Consider the following 22615-nt stretch of genomic DNA (forward strand, 5'->3'; position numbering starts at 1 on the left):
AATCAAAATTGATTGTGTTTTAATTTCTTAAAAGTTCTTCCTATATTTTGTTGTCCACATTAGATAATCTTTTAGGGCACCCATTACCTGAAAAGCTGGCTTACAGTATCACAAAGGGATACTGAGACCTAAGATTGCTCAATAATTATAATTTAGAGGCTCTGTGGAATCATCAAAAGCTATAAAAATGGAGACATTTCGTTATTTAATTATAATTGCCTTTTTCTTGATCTGCCTTTAACATTGACAAATGAAAGTGATAATTGATAGGAAATTGAGAAAAAATACTTTGTTTTGAAATTTCTTTTGGAAAATATGTTCAAAGGATCAGAAGTAGAACAATTGAAAGTAAAAATGCCTTCACAATTTTGTATATTCATCTTTTTTTTCTTTATTAAAGAAGTTGTGTGTTTAGAGAAGGATCACATAAAATGCAGGATTCCCATATACCACCCCACTACCAACACCTTGCATTGGTGTGGAACATTTGTTACAATTAATAATACTCATAATTGTATTACTAATTAAAGTCCTTGGTTTAACTTAGGGTTCACTTTGTAGTGCAGTTTCCTGGATGTTTTTAAATTTAGATTTTGTTACCATAAATACAATCTAACATATCCCCTTTTAATCGCCTCTCAGTGCTATTAATTGAATTCATCATATTGTACTACTATCATCACCATCCATTACCAAAATATTTCCATCTTTCAAATAGGAATCCTATACATTCTAAGACTTAATTTCCCATTCTCTAACCCCACCCTGTCTCCTGATAACCTCTATTCTGGATTCTGACACTACAAGTTTGCTTATTCTAATTATTTCAAATCAGTGAGATAATACAATATTTGTCCTGCTGTGTCTGGCTTATTTTACTCAACATGGTATCAAGGTTCATCCTTGTTGTTGCATATATCAGGACTTCATTACTTTTTACAGCTGAATTATATTCCATTGTATGTTTATACCACATTTAATTTATCCTTTATCCTTTGATGGATACTTGGGTTGCTTCAATCTTTTGGCAATTATGAGTAATGCCACTGTGACCAATGGTGTGCAAAATATCTGTTTGAATTCCTGCTTCCAATTTTTTGGGGTGTATACCTAGTGGTGGGATTGCTGGGTCACATGATACTTCTATACTTAGCTCCCTGAGGAACTGCTAAACAAAGCAACCACACCATTTTAGATTGCCACCAGCAATAAGTGAATTCCAACTTCTCCACATCCTCTCCAACATTTATTTTCCTTTATTTTAATAGTGTCTAATCTAATGGGTATGAATTTATATCTCATTGTGGTTATTGATTGGCATTTTTCTGATGGCTAATGATATTGAGCATCCTTTATTGTGTTTCCTGGCCATTTGTGTATCTTCTCTGGAGAGATACCTATACAAATCTTTTGCCCACTTTTTAATTGAGTTGTCTTTTTGTTGTTAAACTGAGGGATTTCTTTAAATATTCTGGACATTCCACCTTATTTGGATGTGTGATTTCCAAATATTTTCCCTCATTGTGTAGATTGTCATTTTACTTTCAGGGTAAAGTGTTTTTTGGCACAAAAGTTTTTAATTTTCATGAGATTTATTTTATTTTTTTGTCTTTTTGTGTTTGTCCTTTGGTTGTAAAGTCTGAGAAACTGTTGCCTAACACAAGGACCTAAAAATGCTTACCTACATTTTCTTCCAGGAGTTTGAGAGTTCCGGCTCTTGGATGTAGATCTTTGATACATTTTGAGTTGACATTTGTATAAAGTGTGAGGGTGGGTCCTTTTTTTGCAAAATGGAGATCCAGTTTTCCCAGCACCACACTGATCAGTTTTTAAAGTCATAGCTAGGCAACACCTTGCTTTTATACTTGAAAGTCTGTCTTCAGATTACTCTGTGATTCCCTACGTAGGATTTTAGAAAAATATATTATATCATGTCTACCTCTGCCAAAAATTTTCAAATGAATTTTTTAAAAAAACGGAAAGTAATGAAATTATTTTGAAACCAAATGTAAACTATAAGCAAAAGAAAGAACCTTATTTCAGACTTTTTTCTGCTTTTTGTGAAGTAAATGTGGCAAATTAGTAAGATCCCTGAGTGGAAAAGAAATTATTGACATCAACAAATAATTTTCTTACAATTTTCTTTTTTAAAACCAGCATTGCTGATATATTAGCAATTATATAAAATAGTGATACCATAGTCAAACCACAGGAAAAATTATTGAGGGTATTGTTTTTAATATTCATTATACTTTCAATTCCAGGCTGTTTGCAGAAATTCATTTCAGAATATAAGAAAACCGGATATCACCAAAGTGGAGCTTTTAAAAGATGTTGAGAGCAAGGAAGATCTTATCATTCGGTTAGTAGCTCATGATATTGATCAAGAAAATTCAGAAACTAACATAGAAGAGGAACTGACTTCTGATGAAGAAGTTGTTTTAGGAGAGGTCATCTCACTCAAAGAATGCTCAGCAGAACTATATGAAGATCAAGTAAAAGAAGCCATGAAGCCAGTTGAAAGCAAAGTTGTTTCTCCTAAGCCAACACTAAGCACAAGTAGCCTAAAAAAATTTTTATCACTGAGCAAATGCTGTCAGCCCACATCCAGTACAAATATCGAAAGTATTGAAGAAACTTCAAATCATATAACAGAATCTAAGGAGAGACAAGTTAAAAGAGCTATTGCTGAGCTTGACATGGCCACCTGCTTAACAACCTTGACTGACACAGACTCTTCTCTTTGGGAGAAAAAGTCACAGTGTAGTGTAAGTAAAAAAGTGTGATTATCGTTGGCCAAATATCTATGGAAAACGTAAAGATCACAAATTCTGTCCAACAGTGTACCTTGGTTAGGTAGAAAAAGACTTTAAAATGGTTCTAGACAGTGTTTTCCTAAGCCTGATGATATTTACAGTACAAGGGAAATAATAAACAATTAAGCCATGGACCACAATTGAGGGAAAACAGAAATGGAAACCAGTTAAGTGAAATGCAGGATAATTATTTAAAACAACAGATTTCCTCCCTTTTATACTTTGGTAAATATTCATTGACAGTTTTGCATGGGAAATAGCATACCAAAAAGACAAGACCAGAAGTTAAGCTGAGGTAAAGGGAAGTTAACAATTTTATTAAATCCTGACTCTGTCACTTAACTTGTGACCTTTGGGCAGGTTACATAGCCAATTTTTTTCTTAAGAGATACTCAGCCAATTCACCCAAGCTTAATCAAAATATTCTAAATATCAGCCCTGTAATTAGCTCATAAAACTTCCCCATAATCACAGCATACAGTTCTTCTCCCTTGTTCCTTACCCTTTAAAAGATCGTCTAGACGCCGTTGACCTTTTGGGGTAGCCCTGTCCAAAAAATCTATCCCATAACATGGTTTTGAAGAACACATATGCTTTAGGATTTACTAGTGAAACAATTCTCTTGATTATCCATTTGAAGTGATTACCAGGTTGACACAAAAGCTGAGGTGCACCAGAGAAAAAGAACAGAGATACCACTCTGGTCAATTCAGAAGCTCCCCAATTCAATCATCTTAACACATTCTCTGAACTATTTGTTGGGAAGACATTATTTCATGACCAAATATAGTCTGCAGAGCAGTTTCCTTGTACAGCATAGTCAGAAATGCTGGCTCCTTAGATAGCTAAAGAAATACTATAGTGTCTTTGCATCCTCTCTCTTTTTTTCTTTGTCAGCCTTGCTAATGGCCCATCAATTTTATTTCTCAAAGAACAAATTTTTGGTTTTATTGATTCTCTCAGTTGTTCTTTTGTTCTCCCATTCATTGAACTCTGTTTTAATCTTTGCTATTTCTCTTCTTCTATTTGCTTTGGGGTTAGTTTGCTGTTCTTTTTCAAGTTCCTCCAGGTGAGCACTTAAGTCCTAGATTCTTGCTCTTTCTTGTTTTTTAATGTAGGCATTGCGGGCAATAAATTTTCCTCTCAGTACAGCCTTTGCTGCATTCCATAAGTTATGATATCTTGTATTCTCATTTTCATTTGTCTCCAGATAGCTAATGATTTCTCTAGCAATTTCTTCTTTGACCCACTGATTATTTAAGAGTATGTTATTTAATCTCTATATATTGGTGAAAGTTTTCATTCTTTGGTGGTTGTTGATGGCCAGCTTCATTCCATAGTGACCAGAGAATGTGCTTCAAATAATTTCAGTGTTTTAAATTTATAAAGACTTGTTTTGTGCCCCAGCATATGATCTATACTGGAGAATGTTCCATGAGCACCTGAGAAGAATGTATATCCTGGTGTTTGGGTGTGCAGTGACCTACATATGTCTGTTAGGTCTAATTCATTTATCAAGTTGTTTAACTTCTCTCTTTCCTTGTTGGTCTTCTGTCTGATTGTTCTTTCTATAGAGGAGAGTCATGTATTGAAGTCTCCTACTATTTTTGTTGAAGCATCTATCACTACCTTCAGTTTTGCCAGTGTCTGTCTCATGTACTTTGGAGCTCCTTGATTGGGAGCATAAACATTTATGACCGTTATTTCTTCTTGGTGAATTTTCCCTTTTATTAATATATAGTGTCCTTCTTTGTCTCTTATGATGTCTTTACATTTAAAGTTTATTTTGCACAATATTAGTATAGCTGCTCCTGCTTTCTTTTGGTAACAACTTGCATGGAACATTTTTTTCCACCCTTTCACTTTAAAACTTTTTGTATCCTTGTATCTAAGATGAGTCTCTTGTAAGCACCATATAGCTGGTGCTTTATCCATTCTGCCAATCTGTATCTTTTAATTGGTAAGTTTAGTCTGTTAACATTCAGAGCTACTACCGAAAAGGCAATTCTTGAATCCATCATCTTATCTTTTGAATTTTATTTGTCAGATTTATATATTCTTTTCCCTCTTTCTCTTTTTATCTCTTAAGCTATCTTTACTGATACTCTTCAATTCTGTTCTTTCCTCCAGACCTCCCTCCTGTCTTTTTTTTTATTTAACTGGTAGAACTCCCTTTAGTATTTCCTGTAGGGCCAGCCTCTTGTTGATAAATTATTTCAGGATTTGTTTGTCTGTGAAAAATTTAATTTCTCCCTCAGTTTGGAAGGACAGTATGGTTTGATGTAGAATTCTTGGCTGGATGTCTTTCTCTTTCAGGATCTTAAATATATCATACCACTGCCTTCTCACCTCCATAGTGCCATTTGTGTAGTCTAAACTCAGTCTTATATGATTTTCCTTGTATGTAGTAGTTTGTTTCTCTCTTGCCACTTTCCAGATTTTCTGCTTCTCATCAGCATATGACAGACTGATTAGTATGTGTCTTGGGAAGGCCAATTTGGATTTATTCTATTTGGTGTTCATTGAGTTTCTTTGACTTGTATATTTATGTCCTTTATAAGGGTTCTGAAGTTTCCCTCCATTTATATCCTCCACTAATCTTCCTAGACCTTTAAATTTCTCTTCTCCTCTGGGACACCAATGATATGTGTGCTTTGTTCATTTATTATTTCCCTGAGATCCAATTCAAATGTTTCCATCTTTTTTGCCATTTGCTGTTTTGAGTGTTCGAAATCAGTTGTCCTGTCCTCTAGTTCACGTACTCTTTCTTCTACCTCTTTAAATCTGCTGTTGTGTGTCTCTAGAATTTTTTTAATTTGGTCTACAGCATCTTACAATCTCAGTGATATCTCCTGTTTTTCTATTTATTCTTTCAAATTCTTCTTTATGCTCTTCTAGAGTCTTCTTGATCTCCTTTATGTCTTTAGCCATCCCATTTATTTTATTTAGTAGAGTTACATGAACATCTTTGATTACTTGTTCCAAAATTGTGTCTCGTATGGTATTTTAATTTGGTCATTAAGCTGGGCTGTATCTGTGTGCATCTTGATATGCTTAGTAATCTTCTGTTGTCTTCACAGCATCTAAATATCTTGATTGGTTTACTTTGTAAATTGATTTCCTTCATTAGTCTAAAAAGCTTTGTATTTGCAGGATAGAGGTGGAGCAGATATGGGGTGTAGAGTGGGACACAACAGAGTGGTGATGCCTTACAGTGCAGGTCTAAGCACAGGTTGGGGATGCTATGCTGGTGCCTTTGAGCATGGGGTACGTGTCGTGGGGTTGTAGATGTGTGGCACGGGAGTTGTGGGTATGTGGTGCAGCTCAGGCAAACCTTGGATCAGGAGCAGAGTGCAGCATGGGTGACACAGAGGTAAAGCATTCCTAGTCCCAGTCTCCCCATCCATGCACTCCCGAAGGCTCCAGGCTTCCATTTGCAGAGGAGTGTGTTAGGCTGTCTGCAGCAGCTGGACACTGTCCAGTTCTCTGTGTCTCAATTCTTCAGTTTTTGTAACCAGGGCTTCCCTATGTGGTATAAAAGACTCTCCTGGGTCACTTACACCCTAAAATCATCATCTCAGTTGCCTTTTTGTCCCTTCTCCAGTTGTTCCTTGAAACAGGGGTGAATTCAACCCATCCTATTCCACCATCTTCCCAAAACCCTTTATTCTGCCATCTTCCCAGAACCCTGGTCCAGCCCTTTTGCAGTATTTTGTGCTGTCTGACTCAGAGCCTCTGTTGTTTTTTTTTTCCATCATGCTATAGGATAATAATGGCAAAATCAGTATAGATTATATGAAGAAACCCAATATTAGTAACCTCTCTTTTTGAGATTCTAACAAATGTCACAATAAAGGTTTCTTCATTTTTTAACTCAATGAATTATGAATAATTTAAAAATATTTGTAAAGTACAGAAACAGTAGACTATTTTCTTCAAACATTGTGTTAGGTTTATATTTAAAGTTTATTGAAAACCCAATATCATAATTTAAATCCTCACCACTGAGCCATTTTCAAATAATTATATCAGAAAGGACATTTTAAATGAAATTATAGGATTCATCCATTTTTTAAGTCAATGTAAAACTTTAACTCACTAAAATGTAATTGAAAGTGCAAAATGTGTCAGTAAGATGAGACAATGCATATCAAACTATACTGAGTATAATATATTATTTGAACTGTTTCAGAAAGAAGAAAGGAGACTTATTACTGAACCAACACATTACTTCGTACACAGAATTATGAGTTCATCTTCATACAACCAAGAAGATCTGATTTCCTGTGCTGGGTACATTAAATTAAAGCAACTCAGAAACAGAAATCTGATATAAAAGTAATACTTATAGGAAGAATGAAGCCCCTGGTAAAACTGAGGAAGCAGTTATTCAGCTCTGTACCATCTCTTATTCCTCCTCAGTCTTGTTCCTCTTAGCTCCCTACTGTGGTTACTGGACCTCCCATTCCTACACCTACTCTCCACCATTTCTCCTTACTTGGTCTGTGCTTCCTCGTTTTGAGACCTGCTTTCCTGTCTAGTGATGTCTTGGTTCAAATATTTGAAAAGATGTTAGAGTTTGTTTTTATTTTACCTGGAAGACAGGCACTAGTTCAAGAATATGTGTACCATTGACCCATAAGCATTTTTGGTCAGTTCTCTTTAAGTAGCTAAATATACCATTGTATAGAACTTGGTCAACAATAATATCTGTACTATTGGCCCTGAAAGGTCGTTGATTAGCTCTTTCAAGTAGCCTGGAAGCATTCAAAGAAGAAAAGGAGCAGTGTGGATTGGATTATTCAGAGCACAGTTTTAGAGAGCAATGGGATTTTATGTTGGCCTTTAAAGCTGGATAGGATTTGCATGAAAGTGAGGCAATCCAGGTTGGGATGACTGTAAGAGCAAAGTCTGTACTGTGTCATATTTATAGGAGACAGAGAAGAACAAAGTACACTTTAGACATGGAGTCTAATTAAAAACTGTGTCTAAAACAGCCAAAACTTGTTCTAAAGTGTTCCTAAGTTTATAAGAATATTTATAAACTGAAAAAGGTAGCATTTTCCATCATGGGAAATGCACTGGGTATAAGGAGAAAATCAATCTGATTAACTCTTTATTCCATTCAGCACTACAGAATTGTTTCTTTTTGACCTGATGTCATTTGGGACATCCATTCCTGGACCATCATGCCCCTTTTCCTCCTGCATAATAATAATCTTAACATATATAAATGAAAGACAGGTATGATTCTGTATCAGTAGGGGGGCAAAGATAATGCAAAATAAAATTCAAATTAGCAATCATTTTCATTTCACTTGGGAACTTAGAGTTATACTATTCCCATTTTACTTCTAATAACGATTGAAAATGTTCTGTTCTTAACCAGTAATTACTTCGTTTATTAAATATGTGGGAAATGAAATGTCCTTTTTCTTTCGTTTCAGTGAGACTGAAGATTGTAATCCGGATCCAAGTGCTAAAATATTAGAAGGTTGGATTGATTTATTTTAAATTAGAGAATATTCAAAAAGAGACTTTGTTTAATACTTTGATAATCCTTTCAGTTATCAAGACTGACATTAATACTGAATATTTCCAGTTACTTTATTTTTGGAAAGTGGTTCGACAGTACATAACTCAAGTGTAAAATCAGCCACCTAATTCACCTTGTCTGAATTGCTGTTATGATTTCACTAATAATTTTGGTAGGACATATACAATGTGGTGTATGAGTTGATATTACCATGCTTTTGTTGGAAATACACAAAACAAGTGTGTATTGCAATATGGACCAAAAGCCATGCTATTAGGATTTAATCATTCCTTTGTCTCAAAGCTCAGCCCTATTAAATTTTGCAAAGAGGCTTTAAAAGCTGAATTTTGCTCCCATTAAAATATGGCTAGGATGGACCTCAGTTTTTATTCTGTCTCTATTAGTTTTGACTCATTAGGACATTTATGAGGATTTTTTTGTTAAAAAATCGGTCTGTTAAAATATCGAGGATCAGTGTGGTACTAACAATAGCATACATAAGAAATAGAGTGTCCTGTTTACTGTAAAGATGGCCTTGAAACCCAAAACACAGTATGAAGGTTCAGCTTATTTCATGCATGCAACCCACTCAAGGAGTTATTCAAGAAACTTATTGTCTTAACTTGGAAGCAAAAATCAATTTCATTAGGAGATGAACAGTAAGAGAGCAGTAAGTTAATTCCATGGACACGTTATAACCAGAGGTGTCCCAGTTATTACTGTATTATGGAGTCATAGACTGTTAGACCCAGAGAGAAATTATTTAATACACACACACACACACACACACATACATATATCTCATTTTATAGGTGGGGAAACTGAATCTCAGGGAGAGGAGTGACTTGATCAAAGTTCTGTGCGTCAGAAACAGAGCCCAATCTGGATCCCAAGTAGCCTGACCCTAAATTCAGTGTTTTTGGTTTTTTTCCCAAGTTCATTACAATGACCATGCCTACTTCTAATGTCTTTTGATAATGTTACACTTGATCAATCTCTTTATTTATTCATTCAGTGATGTACTGAGTATCTTCTTTGTGCCTGACAGTGTTCTAAGATCTCAGCTGTGGAAAAGACTGATAAAGTCCTAGTACTCATGGAATTTGCATTGTAACTTGGAGTGGGGAGGGAAAGGGAAAAGATATAAATAAGATAATTCTAGTTATTGATAACTAGAATTAGTTATCAATAACTGAGCTTCCCATCTCACCTAGGACAAAAGTTAATATCCTTACAATGTCTTAACAAAACTCTACATTCATCTGAACACTACCCTACCCCCCTATTATCTCTCTAACCTCCTCCTCTGTTCCTTTCCTGGCTCACTCTACTCCAGACTTCACTGTTCTCCTTACTGTCCTTCTGACACTGTAGGCATTCAGGACCTTTGCACTTGCTGATCTGCCTGTAGTACTCTTCCCTTTGTATCTGCATTGCTTATTCCTTATCCTTAGATTCTTGCTCAAATGAATGTTTCTTGAAATGAGGTGTTTCTTGATGATACTCTGAAATTGCAACCTCGCTCCCACTGTGGTACTGTTTATCCATGGCACTTGCCACCGCCTGATGGGCTGTTTTTTGTTGTTGTTTTTATTTTGCTTACTATCTCCCTCAAGAATGTAAGTTCCAAGAAAGTGAGGATTTATGACTATTTACAACTGTATCCCCAAGAGGATAAAACATAGTAGGTGAAATCATTTAGTGACTTTGGAGAAAATGAGGGAAAAAACTAAGTGGGGACAGGAACAGGAATTCTGTTTTGGCGATACCGAGATTGAGGTATCATTGGCATTCAAACTGAGGTGTCACATAAGCAACTGGATATTTAAGTCTAGCATTCATTAAGGAGTCAAAGCTAGAGTTAAAGTTTTAATTTCATGGAATGTACAATAAAAAAGTTAAATTTGAATATCTCTGATCCTCAGATATCTGGAATTCTCTGTGCTTCTTCATCAAAACAATTCTTAGTATATATTCTAGAAGTTTGGGACCCATTTCGCCTGGAAACAGGAATGCCAGTGTTTGAAATAATAGCCCTGGTTGTAGGCCCAAATATCCCCAATCATTAACAGATAAAAATTAGTTCAATTATGTCATGAAGTAGATTCAAAAGCTTATATAATCAACCAACAATGAAATTTAACCAATTTTTTTCAGATAATTCAATTAATCATTCCCCCTTGTATCTGAGTTAATTAGGTTTTACTATAACTTTTCCAGAATCTACATTGACCAAAAAGGTAATTCAGAAAATGACCACTTGTCTTGACTCATATATATATTATGAATATATATTATATATATTCTATATAATATACATAGAATCACATTGTATAAAATGTTAGGTTTACAAATGTGATATCTTTTTGTGTTCTCCTGTGAGACAGGCAAGGAAGATAATCTTATTTATTCCAGTTCTACATATGAGGAAACAAATTCAGAAAAGTTAGATGTAGTTTGCCAATATTCACACAACTCAAAGTAGTGAAGCTGAGGCTCAGCATGGATTTTCTGACTCTAGCTGTAGGGCCTTGTGAAACCGCTTCTCCCAGTAACATTTATACCTTCTTGGACTGAATTTTTTTCACAGGCATATTGACATCCCCTGGAACTTAGGAAACTTCTAGTTCTTTAGCAATTCTGCCAGACTCCTTCAGGATAGTCCCTCAAAGCTTTCTTTTTTCTCACCAGAAATAAATGTTTCCTAAGACCAGCATCTTCCTCTCTGGGAATTCTTTAGCTGGAAGCCTTGTTTCATTTTTCTGCTTTTAATTAGCTCTCTACAATCAAAGAGTGTTAGAGCTGGAGGGATCCTTAAGGATCATCTATAGTGTAACTCCTCATTTTACAATGAACAAACAGTCCCATAGAGATGGAACTGTACCTACTAAGTGTACCTACTTAGGTACAGAACCTGCCCCTCTTATATTTCATTTAATCTTTCACTATCCCCAAGTAAAGAGCAGAGAAATACTGTATCATTTTAAGGATATCATCTATTTCAGATCTGTACTCACTGATTACACACTTTAAAAAAAGACTGCTTGTACCTGTCAACATTCTATGGTTCTTTCATGAACAAAAAAGGTTAAGATCAGTTGTGTGTCAATCTTATACATGTGTCAGAAAAAAAATTTAAAAAGACTATTTTCCAATGTTTTGTTTTGCCCACAGAAAGTTCTCAGGAACCAAAGCTGGAAAATGCAAGTAGTGTTAAGGTAAGTATTTTTCAGAAGCCTTTAAATGAAATAATTGAGTTTCAGTTGAGAATGGCCCAGTTGTCAAAATGAAATTACAGACCCTGTGGTATGATTTGAGGGACCTCAGAAAGCATTCCTCTATTTACAACTTCTCATACCAGATTTCTCCCCTCACCTAAGGCCTGTCTCTAGCGCCTAAAAAAAAATTGCCTTACTAGAATTTTCACCTTAGAGTTAAGTCAGTATTCCTTGTTCAATTACATAGAGTAATTGAACTGTATATATGTCCTTTCTTAGCTACTAAGTCCAATTCTACTCATTAGCTCTGCTACTGAAGTCAATGGAGATATGCTAGAGGGAGTGTGTCACTTGGCATAGTCCAAGTGAGTAGAACCAAATGAGGGACTTGGTTGTGATCAGGGAGGGAATGATGTTTCAAAGATAAAGGGGTATGGCTTGTGGAAAATGGGTGCTGATTCCACTGATTTCTCCATGTTCTAAGGGCCAGCTCTTTGAAGGTTATCTTTCCAAAAAGGCCTGTCTTTTCTTCAGTATGTGCCCAGGAAGTTTCTTCTTCCCTAGTCCTTCTTAGAAAATTTCCAATGAGAGGTGAAATTGTAGATGCTCTTCCTTTCTCTTCTCTCCTCTTCATCTCTGTCACATTTTTCCTTCTTGGAAAAAATTGCAATTATGCAATTACTTCCCAATATCATGATGTAGTGTAATTTTCAGAACCAATTCTGAAAATCCTACAGCTCATATACAAGATAACTTTTGCCAAAATCTCAAAAGATGCTGGTCTATTTTCCTGCTTGACCTAATTCTCATCTTTTAACATAAGCATCTATTTGACAACTTCAAGGTTCTACTTTGAGACTCATACTTCCCAAGTAAAAGGATATGGCAATAACAAGGAGAGGAATCTCCAGTCTTAGGACTTATTGACAGGACATTGTTTCTGTCAAGCTGAATTCCTGGCTAATCTGACCCTTTTTAGTTCATTGTTCATTCTCTCACTTTCTGATTTTTCCATGGTAAAACTCTCGTTAAAGTTGTTGCCCAGTCCAATTCCAAGTAAGATATATACTAAACACACTCTACACTATCTCTCTCACTTACTAGAAGTAAAAGCTCTGGGCAACTAAAGATTCTGAAAAATAAGTAACAAAAAATTGAGGAGGGAAATCAAAACTCAAGAATAGCCAATACCGTTGTGATTTTCCTGGATTTTTTCCTCCCGTATTTCCTGGCTTAGACTCAAGGCAGCTGGAATCCTGGAAATGCAAAAGGAAATGGATAGAATAAACTCCAAAAGATACTACTGCTTTCTGACTAGAACTGTGAGAGTGGATGTGATGGGATGGAGACTGTGGGGAGGCTAGGGTGATTTCCACTTTTTTTCTCACTTTTATTCCCCATAGACCAAGCCTCGAGGCAAGTTTTGTTCATAATGGTACATAGCAGTGGCAAGGCTGCTCAGGCACCTAAAAAATGAGAGGAAACCCTGTCTTTCCAGATGAAAAGGGAAAAGGGTCCCCAGGAGTCTGAAAAGTATTGGGGGAAGGGGAGATTTAGTTTTCTTTCTCTGCTTTTTCCTGCTGCTTTACCCTGGAGCTTGGAAGAGCAAGGCAGCCACTACTGCGGGGAGACTAAAGCCCCAGCACGTCCGACTAGAAAAGTGGGCCACTGGGAGTCAGAGAGATTAAGGGAAATCATGGAGAGGTGGGATTCTGAGGAAAGGAATTTCCTAATCTGTTTATATAAAGTCCCACTTAGACTGTGCATACATGAAATTGGCATGAAGTTACATAGGCTAAACGCTTTGAGAACTTAAACTGTGGTATTCATAATGGTTTTGTTCTAGTTTGCCAGCTGCCAGAATGCAATATACCAGGAACAGAATGGCTTTTAAAAGAGGAGTTTAATAAGTTGCTAGTTTACAGTTCTAAGCCTGAGAAAATGTCCCAGTTAAAACACATCTAAACACATTGGATAGAAATGTCCAATCTAAGGCATCCAGGGAAAGATACCTTGGTTCAAGAAGGCCGATGAAGTTCAGGGTTTCTCTCTCAAGTGGAAGGGCACATGGTGAACACAGTCAGAGTTTCTCTCTCATCTGAAAACGCACATGGTGAACACGGTCAGGGCTTCTCTCTCATCTGGAAGGGCACATGGTGAACACAGCATCATCTGCTAGCTTTCTCTCCTGGCTTCCTGTTTCATGAAGCTCCCTGGGAGGCATTTTCCTTCTTCATCTCCAAAAGCCTGTGGCTGGTGGACTCTGCCTCTCGTGGCTATGTCAATCTGCTCTGCTCTCTCTAAATCTCTCTCCAAAATGTTTCCTCTTTTATAGGATTCCAGTAAACTAATCAACACCCACCCAAATGGGTGGAGACATGCCTCCACCTAATCCAGCTTAACAACCACTCTTGATTAAATCACATCTCCAGGGACATGATCTAATTACAGTTTCAAGTATGCAATGCTGAATAGGGATTAGAAGAAATGGCTGCATTTACAAAATGGGATTAGGATTATAACATGGCTTTTCTAGGGTGCATATATTCTTTCAAACCAGCACAGATTTATACACAGTACTGCTCATAGAACTGTAAATGCTCTGAAACCACAGACTATGGAGGACAGGCTAGGACTATAGAATTAATCTAACTGGCTTGATTGCTTATTTAAACAAACAAACAAAATCAGAAGTTCTCAGAGGATTTTAACAAGACTGAAAGTCTCATAACTTATATAAAAATGTTCAGAGTACAATCCGAAATTACTCACCACACAAAGAGCAAAGATAATATCTTAACTTTTAATGAAAATGACAATAACCAATTCTAAAGAAATCAAGATTTTGGAATTATCAGACAAAAGACTTTAGAGCAACTGTTCTAACAGTGTTCCATGAAATAATTGCAAACGCTTTTAAACAGATTGAAAGATGGGAGTTTAAAGCAGAACTCAATATCTACTCATTTCAGGTATGTGGTAACATCTGTCCCCTGCTGTTTCCTTTAGATCAGGGTTCCTCAACCATGGTTGCACATTAGTTTTATGTGAGACTTTAAAAAAAACTGAAAACCGAGCTGACTCTCAGAGATTCCAGTTCAACTGGAGTGGCCCAGAGATTAATACTTTTTGAAAATATTTCACATCGAGAACCAATGCTTTATATTTGTCTCTGTAAACTTTTATAATATCTGCTGTCCTGTAAATACTCTATAACCAACACATTTCTCTCATCCTGCTGTATTTAAACCTTGCTTCACTGATACTTGACTTCCTTTTTTAACTGCCAGCACTGTAAAGTAGCTACACTAGGGCCCAGCCACCTGCACCAACCTATTTTGTGCCTCTCTGGGACAGTTGCTGTTTCTGCATTCAAAGAGGTGATAAAGATCTATGGAGTAAAGCAGTGTCTGAGACACTATCCCTACCCTACCAACTCTACAAAACCATTTTCTTGCTCCAGACCCCTCAGTTGCTAAAATTTCCTTAAATGGAAATTGGGAAGATGAAGTGAACATCATCCAATTCAGCAAAAAGAGGGTACGGGACATAGGGCTGACGTTTTTTCGTACTTGAGCCCTTAAAATCATTTAAAGTCCCACATAATGACAAGAGCCAATCCTCATAATCATAATGGACAAAAATTATGAGCCTGTACAATAATTGCCTAACACTACAGAGCAAAGAGATTACTGTGTAAGATGGTATAATGGCCATGTTCCATCCCTTGAGGATTTCTAGGTATATCTAGTGTTCAATGTCCAACAAAAAACTGCTTAATTTTGTATTCCCAGTTTATCACCATCTACGAAGGACACAAGAATGTTCTTGACAGTGGGTATCCCTCAAAGGAAGTCATTGCAGGTACCAAATATACTATCACTTAACAATTAATATAATAAAACTCTTAAAAATGTCATATGGGGGGACATTGGCAGGCACTGGGAATCAAACCTGGGTCTCCAGCATGGCAGGTGAGAACTCTACCACTGCATCAAATATGTCATTTTGAATTTTGAAATTTTAAACAGTTACTGTCTGGAATGAATGACATTCCCTTATGCTGTTCACGCCTGTTACCAACATGGGATTGAAATGATATTCTTACTATTTATATAGATAATAATTTGCAGTTTATTATGCACTTATTTAAACCTCAAGGGGTAACATAATGGAACTAACAATTATTAGGTTCCAATTAATAGGAATTCTGTTAAGTGCTTTCCTCACATCAACCCTATGTGGATGGATTATCTCCTTTTTATAAAAGAAGAAAAAATCATTTTACTGGGGAGAAAAGTGAGACTAGCTTATCCAGCATTACCCACAGATAGCCAGCTGCAGAGCTGGTATTCAAACAGATCTGCCTGATTTCAAAACTTAAGCCCATTCAAATAGACCATATTTCACATATTCAAGTGCTCTCAGGAGGAACACAAATAGTATAAACAGGAGTGTCAGGTTGAATACAGTTCTGTGGCCCATTGGAGATAGCATGCCCATCTAAAGGTGGCAAGCGTTACTCAGTTCCAATCTTTGGAATGCTGAATTTTTTCCATGTCTTCCAATTCAGGTCTTCCAATTTTATGGTGGGAATTCTTAATATTCAAGTTATTAAAATTTTTTGAGAAACCGTTTGTGTACCCAGTATAATTTGTCCATAAACCTTGTATGAAGCCATTCTTCTCTGCAAACCTGAAAGTTCTATTTTACAGAAGAGAAAATAGAGGTAAATAGCCTGCCTGAGGTTGCACACCCAATAAATGGCAGAGCCAGGACTCAAACCCAGTCTTTTGACTTTCATTATACACTATTTCTTACCTCCACTTTGTGGTTCCATCTAGCTGCCATTGCATCCCAAACTGAAACATGCATTAGGTCATGACAAAGGACAGCCTGTAGTCTTGCTTTGAACAGAACTGTTAAATGGTAGTTACAAGCGCTGTCTGTCCTTTTGAGGGTTTTCTGTGTGCTGTGAACTTAGGATACCAGTCATCAGCCAGTCTTGAACAGTTGAGGCAATGTGCTCTGTGTCAAGGGAATATTTGCAACAGAATCACTCAGGGTACTTATCAAAAATACATATTCCTGGACCCTCTCCAAACTTACCTCAGCATCTCTGAGTAAACGTGCCCAAGAATCCATACTCTTTAACAAGACCCCCAAGTTTCAAGAACAGCTGAACTTTCCCCCTCCAATGAGAATTTAAGAACATTGTCTTGTAGCAATGCCTCTATCCCATTCCTAAAATTTTTATCATTTAAACTTTACATCTGTCTCCTACATTCAAGTTTGTCTTTTCTGTTGCAGATTGTGACCTTTTCTTTTTTAATTCAAGATCATTTTTAGAAGATAACAGCTTATTTAAAAAAAAAACATTTTTTGTCATGTATCATGATTAAGAAAATAATGGGCTTTTACTGTCACATGTGTTATCATGTTTTGTCACACCATATTATAATGTATTAGCAAGGCACAAACATGCTCATTTCTGTCTTTATCGATAAAATAATTATTTTGTTAAACTGAGCTGCAATATTCTCTAAGAGCTTTATGCACTGGATAAATGGTATAGAAAAATGAGTCCAAATGGTAACTGCAACTGTACAATCCTATTTCAAAGCTCAAGAAAATCTGTTGGAGTCAGTCAACTGAAAATGTACTCCAAAATAAGTGAGAAATGATAGTATTTTTAGTGCACTTTTACCTTTACCTAAGCATTCTGATAGAGACACCTTCAGTGTTTGTAGACAAAATTTACCTCTCCACATATGTTAGCTTATTAAGTCTTTTCAGGTATTTCTCTTATGGAAAAAGGGAGGCAAGGTCTGCACACCTGTCTAGAGAGGCATCAGGGTGCAGAAGTCATAATGATGAAATGAAAGTGAAAAACTCGGGTCTTAGTCCCAATCAGCTACTTTATAAACATATGACCTTAGGCAAGGCATCTAATCTCACTGATTTATCTACTGTTTCCTTCAGAGCTGTGTTGGAAGGATCAAATCAAGGGAGTCTTTGCGAATGTTCTTTAAAACTCATAAATTATTTCACAAATATCAATTTCTGAATTGTAAATCATTAATGCCCTAGGTTGACTGCCTCAATTAAAAAGTTTAATAAATGCTCATATTTCTTTTTTGGTTTTCCACAGAAACTCCCAAGACCAGTATTTCCAAACAAGGATCTAAAGTGCTGACAAAAGTATCCTCAGCTCTATCAAAAGTATTTTCCCGATCTAGCAACAGTATTTCCAAATCTTCCTCACCACCACACCAGGATGAGCACTGAAACTGCTACATCTGATATAAATATGCTTACCTCCCTTAGAAAATAAAATGGATTTGAAAACATAACATGTCCTATGAGATAATTCTTGTAATACTGAAAATAACAGAAGAAAGTACAAAAAGCACCTAGATAAGACAAGGGTTTGATATATGCTTGTGAAAAGCATTTTGGTATAGGAAGAAACTGAGTGCTAGTATTACCTATGTATCATGGAATAAAGAGACTAAAAGTGAACCTAGTAAACCAAACAGTCCTCAGTACCCACCAAAATTAAACTTGGAATTTTCCCTGCTAAATTTTTAGGCATGTTATCACCAAAATAGCAAAATGATCTTTTCTTTCTCAACATAAACATGTCATAATTTCAGAATGCAACCAATGATGAAAATCATGCTGAACTCGAGGACATCATTATGAAACCATTTTCAGGGCCTCAAATAAAAGTATTTGGACTAGATAAGGGAAATCAGTGATTTCTGCCTGCAGTTATCCTTTCATCAACTCCAAAGTAACCTCCAGGCAAAAAGATTCAACTATGGATAAAGCGCCATCTGAAATTAAAGTAAGTGTGGATTAAAATACCATACATACACAAAATGACCCATGTAATTAAAAAGACCCTCTTTAGATAAGATATGTTTTGTGAATAAAATGTTATCAATAAATAAACCATCTATTGTTAGTCAAAGTTAAATTCTTAATATAAGTTTTTCACAAATATATAATAACATAAAAATGGAAGGTGGAAAATTTAACAAGATGGCAACCTAGAACGGTGATTTAAAAATTCTTCAACATTGAGTAAACTTGCTACTTTATGATGAGATTTCACCTTTAGCATTTATACATGTGGAATCTAAGGTTATTGTTAAGAAGCTCCAGAAGGTGGCCCAAACTAAGCCACCAAGTCATGTCAAACCTCATCACTATATACCCTAATACTGCCTCTTGAATTTTTAGAGATTATGATTTCTTTTCTCTTGTCCAAATTTTTTTAGTTAAAAATCACTTTTTACCTTGAGAATAGGCAATCAAAATGGATCAAGATATTTATTCCAGAACACTTAGTAGTCACTTCTGTAAAAACTCATCCTCTTTGGGTAGCTTTCCCTCAACCTCTTGCTTTTGTGTACCTCTAGGTCTGCTATATTACACAGTATAACCTCTGAGATTACCCTTACCAGAGTCATAATAACAAAATCATACAGTTTCTGTCCTTTTGTGACTGACTTATTTTACTCAGCATTGTGTCCTCAAGGTTCATCCATGTTGTCATATGTTTCAGTACATCATTTCATCTTACTGCTGCATAATATTACATCATATGTATACACCATATTTTGTTTATCCACTCTTCTGTTGATAAGCACTTCAATTGTTTCCATCTCTAGGCAATTGTGGATAGTACCACTATGAATATCAGTGTGAAAATGTCTATTTGGGTCACTATCTTCAGCTCTCCTGGGCATATACCGAGTATTGGTATTGCCAGGTCATAGGGCAACTCAATATTTAGTTTTCTGAGGAATCACCAAACAATCTTCTACAACAGCTGCACCATTATACATTCTCACCAACAGTGAATAAGTGTTCCTATTTCTTCATATCCTCACTAACATTTGCAGTTTTCCATTTCCTTAATAGCAGCCATTCTTGTAGGTATGAGGTGATATCTCACTGTCATCTTAATTTGCATTACCCTTATAAGATGGCAATGAGATATCATCTCACACCTATAAGAATGGCTGCTATTAAAGAAACAGACAACTACAGATGTTGGCGAGAGATTGAATCTAAATGCAAGGTAACAGAAGTGATAACTAATTAGCAGGTTTATAAGTAACATTGCCATACTGAACGTGAATATGAAAGGAGATGTATAGTGCCATATATCCCAGTGATTAAATTTATGATCATAGATAAGTTCTCATATGAACTATTTCAATGGTTAGATAGTGGACAGAGAGTCAACAGTAGAGGAGTATGGGGAGAAAACTAAAAATGCATGCTATGGCCAATAGTTAACAGGAAGACATCAACATTGCCACAGCACTACCGGGAGCAACTAACTGATGGGGGTACGGTTGGGGAACAAGTGATAAGCAATAGTTTTGATTCAATGTTGGTGACATTATGTTTGTGGGTTCTTTGTCATTCAAATGAAAATTGTCTAAAATTGAGAGTACTGCTGATTGTACCACCAACAAAGGTATGGTAAGACATGGTTTATTTATTTTGGACATTACTTATAATGCTAAATAGATGGAGGGGGAGACAAAGGATACAATGACTGAGAAGAACAATGGTGAATGGTGATACATTTATGTGATAGAATTTGTTGTAGCTGCAAAAAGGAGGAATATCCAGGGATGCACAACAAATTGAATAAGCCTTGGGGACAATAAGCTGTGCAGAATGGTCCAGAAACAAAAAAAACAAACATGCCAAGGTCTGTTTCAGAAAATACTCATAAAAAATGAGAGCCGGGGCCACAGTGGCTCAGCAGGTAAGAGTGCTTGCCTGCCATGCCCGAGGACCTGGGTTCGATTCCCGGTGCCTGCCCATGTAAAAAAAAAAAAAAAAAATGAGAGCCAGGATTGTGGGATCTTGTAGCAGCCATATTTGGTCTGAAGTTGTGGATATATTTCTGGATTCTGAGCTGCTGGGCCATTTGTGTATATCAGTTGATTTCCCGGGAACTTTGAGTAGTTCTTTGACACTTGGGTCCCAGAGATGGAGTGCTACAGACCTAAAAGTTAGCATAGCTAAAAATAATAACAGTTGAAGTAGTCAAGAAAGAGATCAGTCCTCAATTAGATTTTAAAACAAAGCCAATCTGGCTGGGTCAAAGGTAAATTAGAATGCAGGGTAAAAGATGATAGTTTATGTATTCTAGACCTTAAGCTGCTGTATGAAATCAAAGGCAGAGAGGTTTACTGTGTCTAGAAGCTAATTTTTTTCTATAACACATAGTCTGAATCAGCCTCTCTGGGTGGCTCATTTAAACAGCCCAGACTCCTGGAGTCCAGAATGAAATGAGGCCTTATAATTCTCTATGGCTTGGTGTAATGCTGGGATACATCTCAGACTATGGTGGGGTGATACTTAAAAAGTATTGGTAAAGTCCGTTGAGGTTCTGAAGGGGAAAACTATACTTATATATGGAACTATTAAACTTTCCCATCGGTGAAACTTCAGTTACCCTCCCAACCATTAGGGACTCCCAAGAAAATGGGCCAAGCCCTGGATTTTGAGGTTTGCTTTTATGAAACCTATTCTGTAGGGGAGAAGCTAAGACTACTTGTAACATGGCCTAACAGTTGCTTACAGGAAGCCTCTTTGTTGCTCAGAGGTGGCCTGCCTCTCTTTAAGCCCAACTCTGCAAGGAAAATTATTGCCCTCCCCCCTACATTGATACAAGCCCTTTAGGGGTGAAAATCTCCTTGACAACGTGGGGCATGACTCCCAGGGATGAGTCTGGTCCTGGCACCAGTGGGATTAACAATGCCTTCCTGACCAAAAAGGGAGGAAGAAATGTAATAAAACTTCCATGGCCAAGAAAGATCAAATGGTGTCAAGAGGCTATTCTGGAGACTGGTCTTATGCAAGCTTCAGTTAAATAGTGATAATTGCCGTGGTTTGCTAGACCCAAATCAACATCACTCCTGTTGACCCTGAAGAACATCTAGGGCTCTAACTGAAACTCTGTAAAGGTTTTATGCATTAGTTTTGCCTTCCTGGAATATATAATTCCCAGAGGGTTCCTAGGTAAATTGGGTCCTGAGATCCAGAGGGACCAGCCTCTCCAGGATTATCAATTAATTACATCCCCCTAGCCTTTAGTGTGGACACCCCTTCACATGAAAAAGTCAGAACAAGCATTCCCCAAATATCTCTTTAGATTGGGAAAAGGATTAAAGGATACAGAGGAGGTAAGATAGAGTAAATGGGATTTAACAAATGACTATGACTGCTGAATCACTATATTAATATTTCCTCTAGCCTCCAGTGTTTTGGAGCACCTAGAAGGAAAAATCTGAAATGACAGAATGGTAGCCCATGACAAACTCTGGGATTTGTTCTGTAGCTACTTGTTTAATTGAGCTTTGAAAATTACTGCTTTTTTTCTTTCTTTGCTTTATATATGTATGTTATATAATTTAAAAAAAAAGAAAAGAGCCTAGCACAAAGCAGACATCCAAGGAAAAAAACCTCAACCTGTTGGGAAATTTAAGAGATGAAGTGTTTAAGAATTGGAGAAATAGCAGACCTGAGAAGTACATTTAGAATGAGTAGACAGGGTTACTTTTCAGACACATTTAATGCTGAAAAATGACTCATCCCATTGAACAAGTCTAGATGACTAGATGTAAAGACTTAGAGGTAACTAAAAAAGGCAGTAATTAAAGGATTAAGCAGTGTGACATGGTTTTCCTTTTGTGATTCCCTTAAACTGGCCTCTGGGAATGAGAATACAATAAAACTGACTAAAATTGTAATTCTCATTTGACTATTCATTTAAAAAAATATGATCTCTTACAATTCCTGCTGTTCTTTATTATGAATATTGATTATCATGGCATTGTTGGAGTACAGAAAGGCCTGGAAGTAGACTATCAGATAACACAATCTCTACAATAGTTTTAAATCAAACTTAGAGTTCCACAGTACTGCTGTTCTCATTTTAGCAGCATTCATTAGACTTTAAACTTTAGATTTCCTTAATTTCTTCTTTAATTTTCATTAAATAAGCTTTT

At 36.4% G+C, this 22615-nt stretch overlaps 1 protein-coding gene across 1 annotated transcript in view; it reads left to right on the forward strand.

Annotated features, from left to right (window-relative positions):
* The window catches only part of FSIP2 (fibrous sheath interacting protein 2), a 95237-nt gene extending 77314 nt beyond the window's left edge, over nucleotides 1-17923 (forward strand). The window contains 6 exon segments of the mRNA XM_077154378.1: nucleotides 2265-2768; nucleotides 7009-7109; nucleotides 8264-8310; nucleotides 11527-11570; nucleotides 15365-15434; nucleotides 17722-17923. Coding sequence (XP_077010493.1) covers nucleotides 2265-2768; nucleotides 7009-7109; nucleotides 8264-8310; nucleotides 11527-11570; nucleotides 15365-15434; nucleotides 17722-17858 — 903 coding nt within the window. The 3' untranslated portion in view covers nucleotides 17859-17923.
* The last annotated feature ends 4692 nt before the right edge of the window (nucleotides 17924-22615 follow it).

This window comes from Tamandua tetradactyla, chromosome 3 (genome assembly GCF_023851605.1).
Source record: "Tamandua tetradactyla isolate mTamTet1 chromosome 3, mTamTet1.pri, whole genome shotgun sequence".
Taxonomy (NCBI): domain Eukaryota; kingdom Metazoa; phylum Chordata; class Mammalia; order Pilosa; family Myrmecophagidae; genus Tamandua; species Tamandua tetradactyla.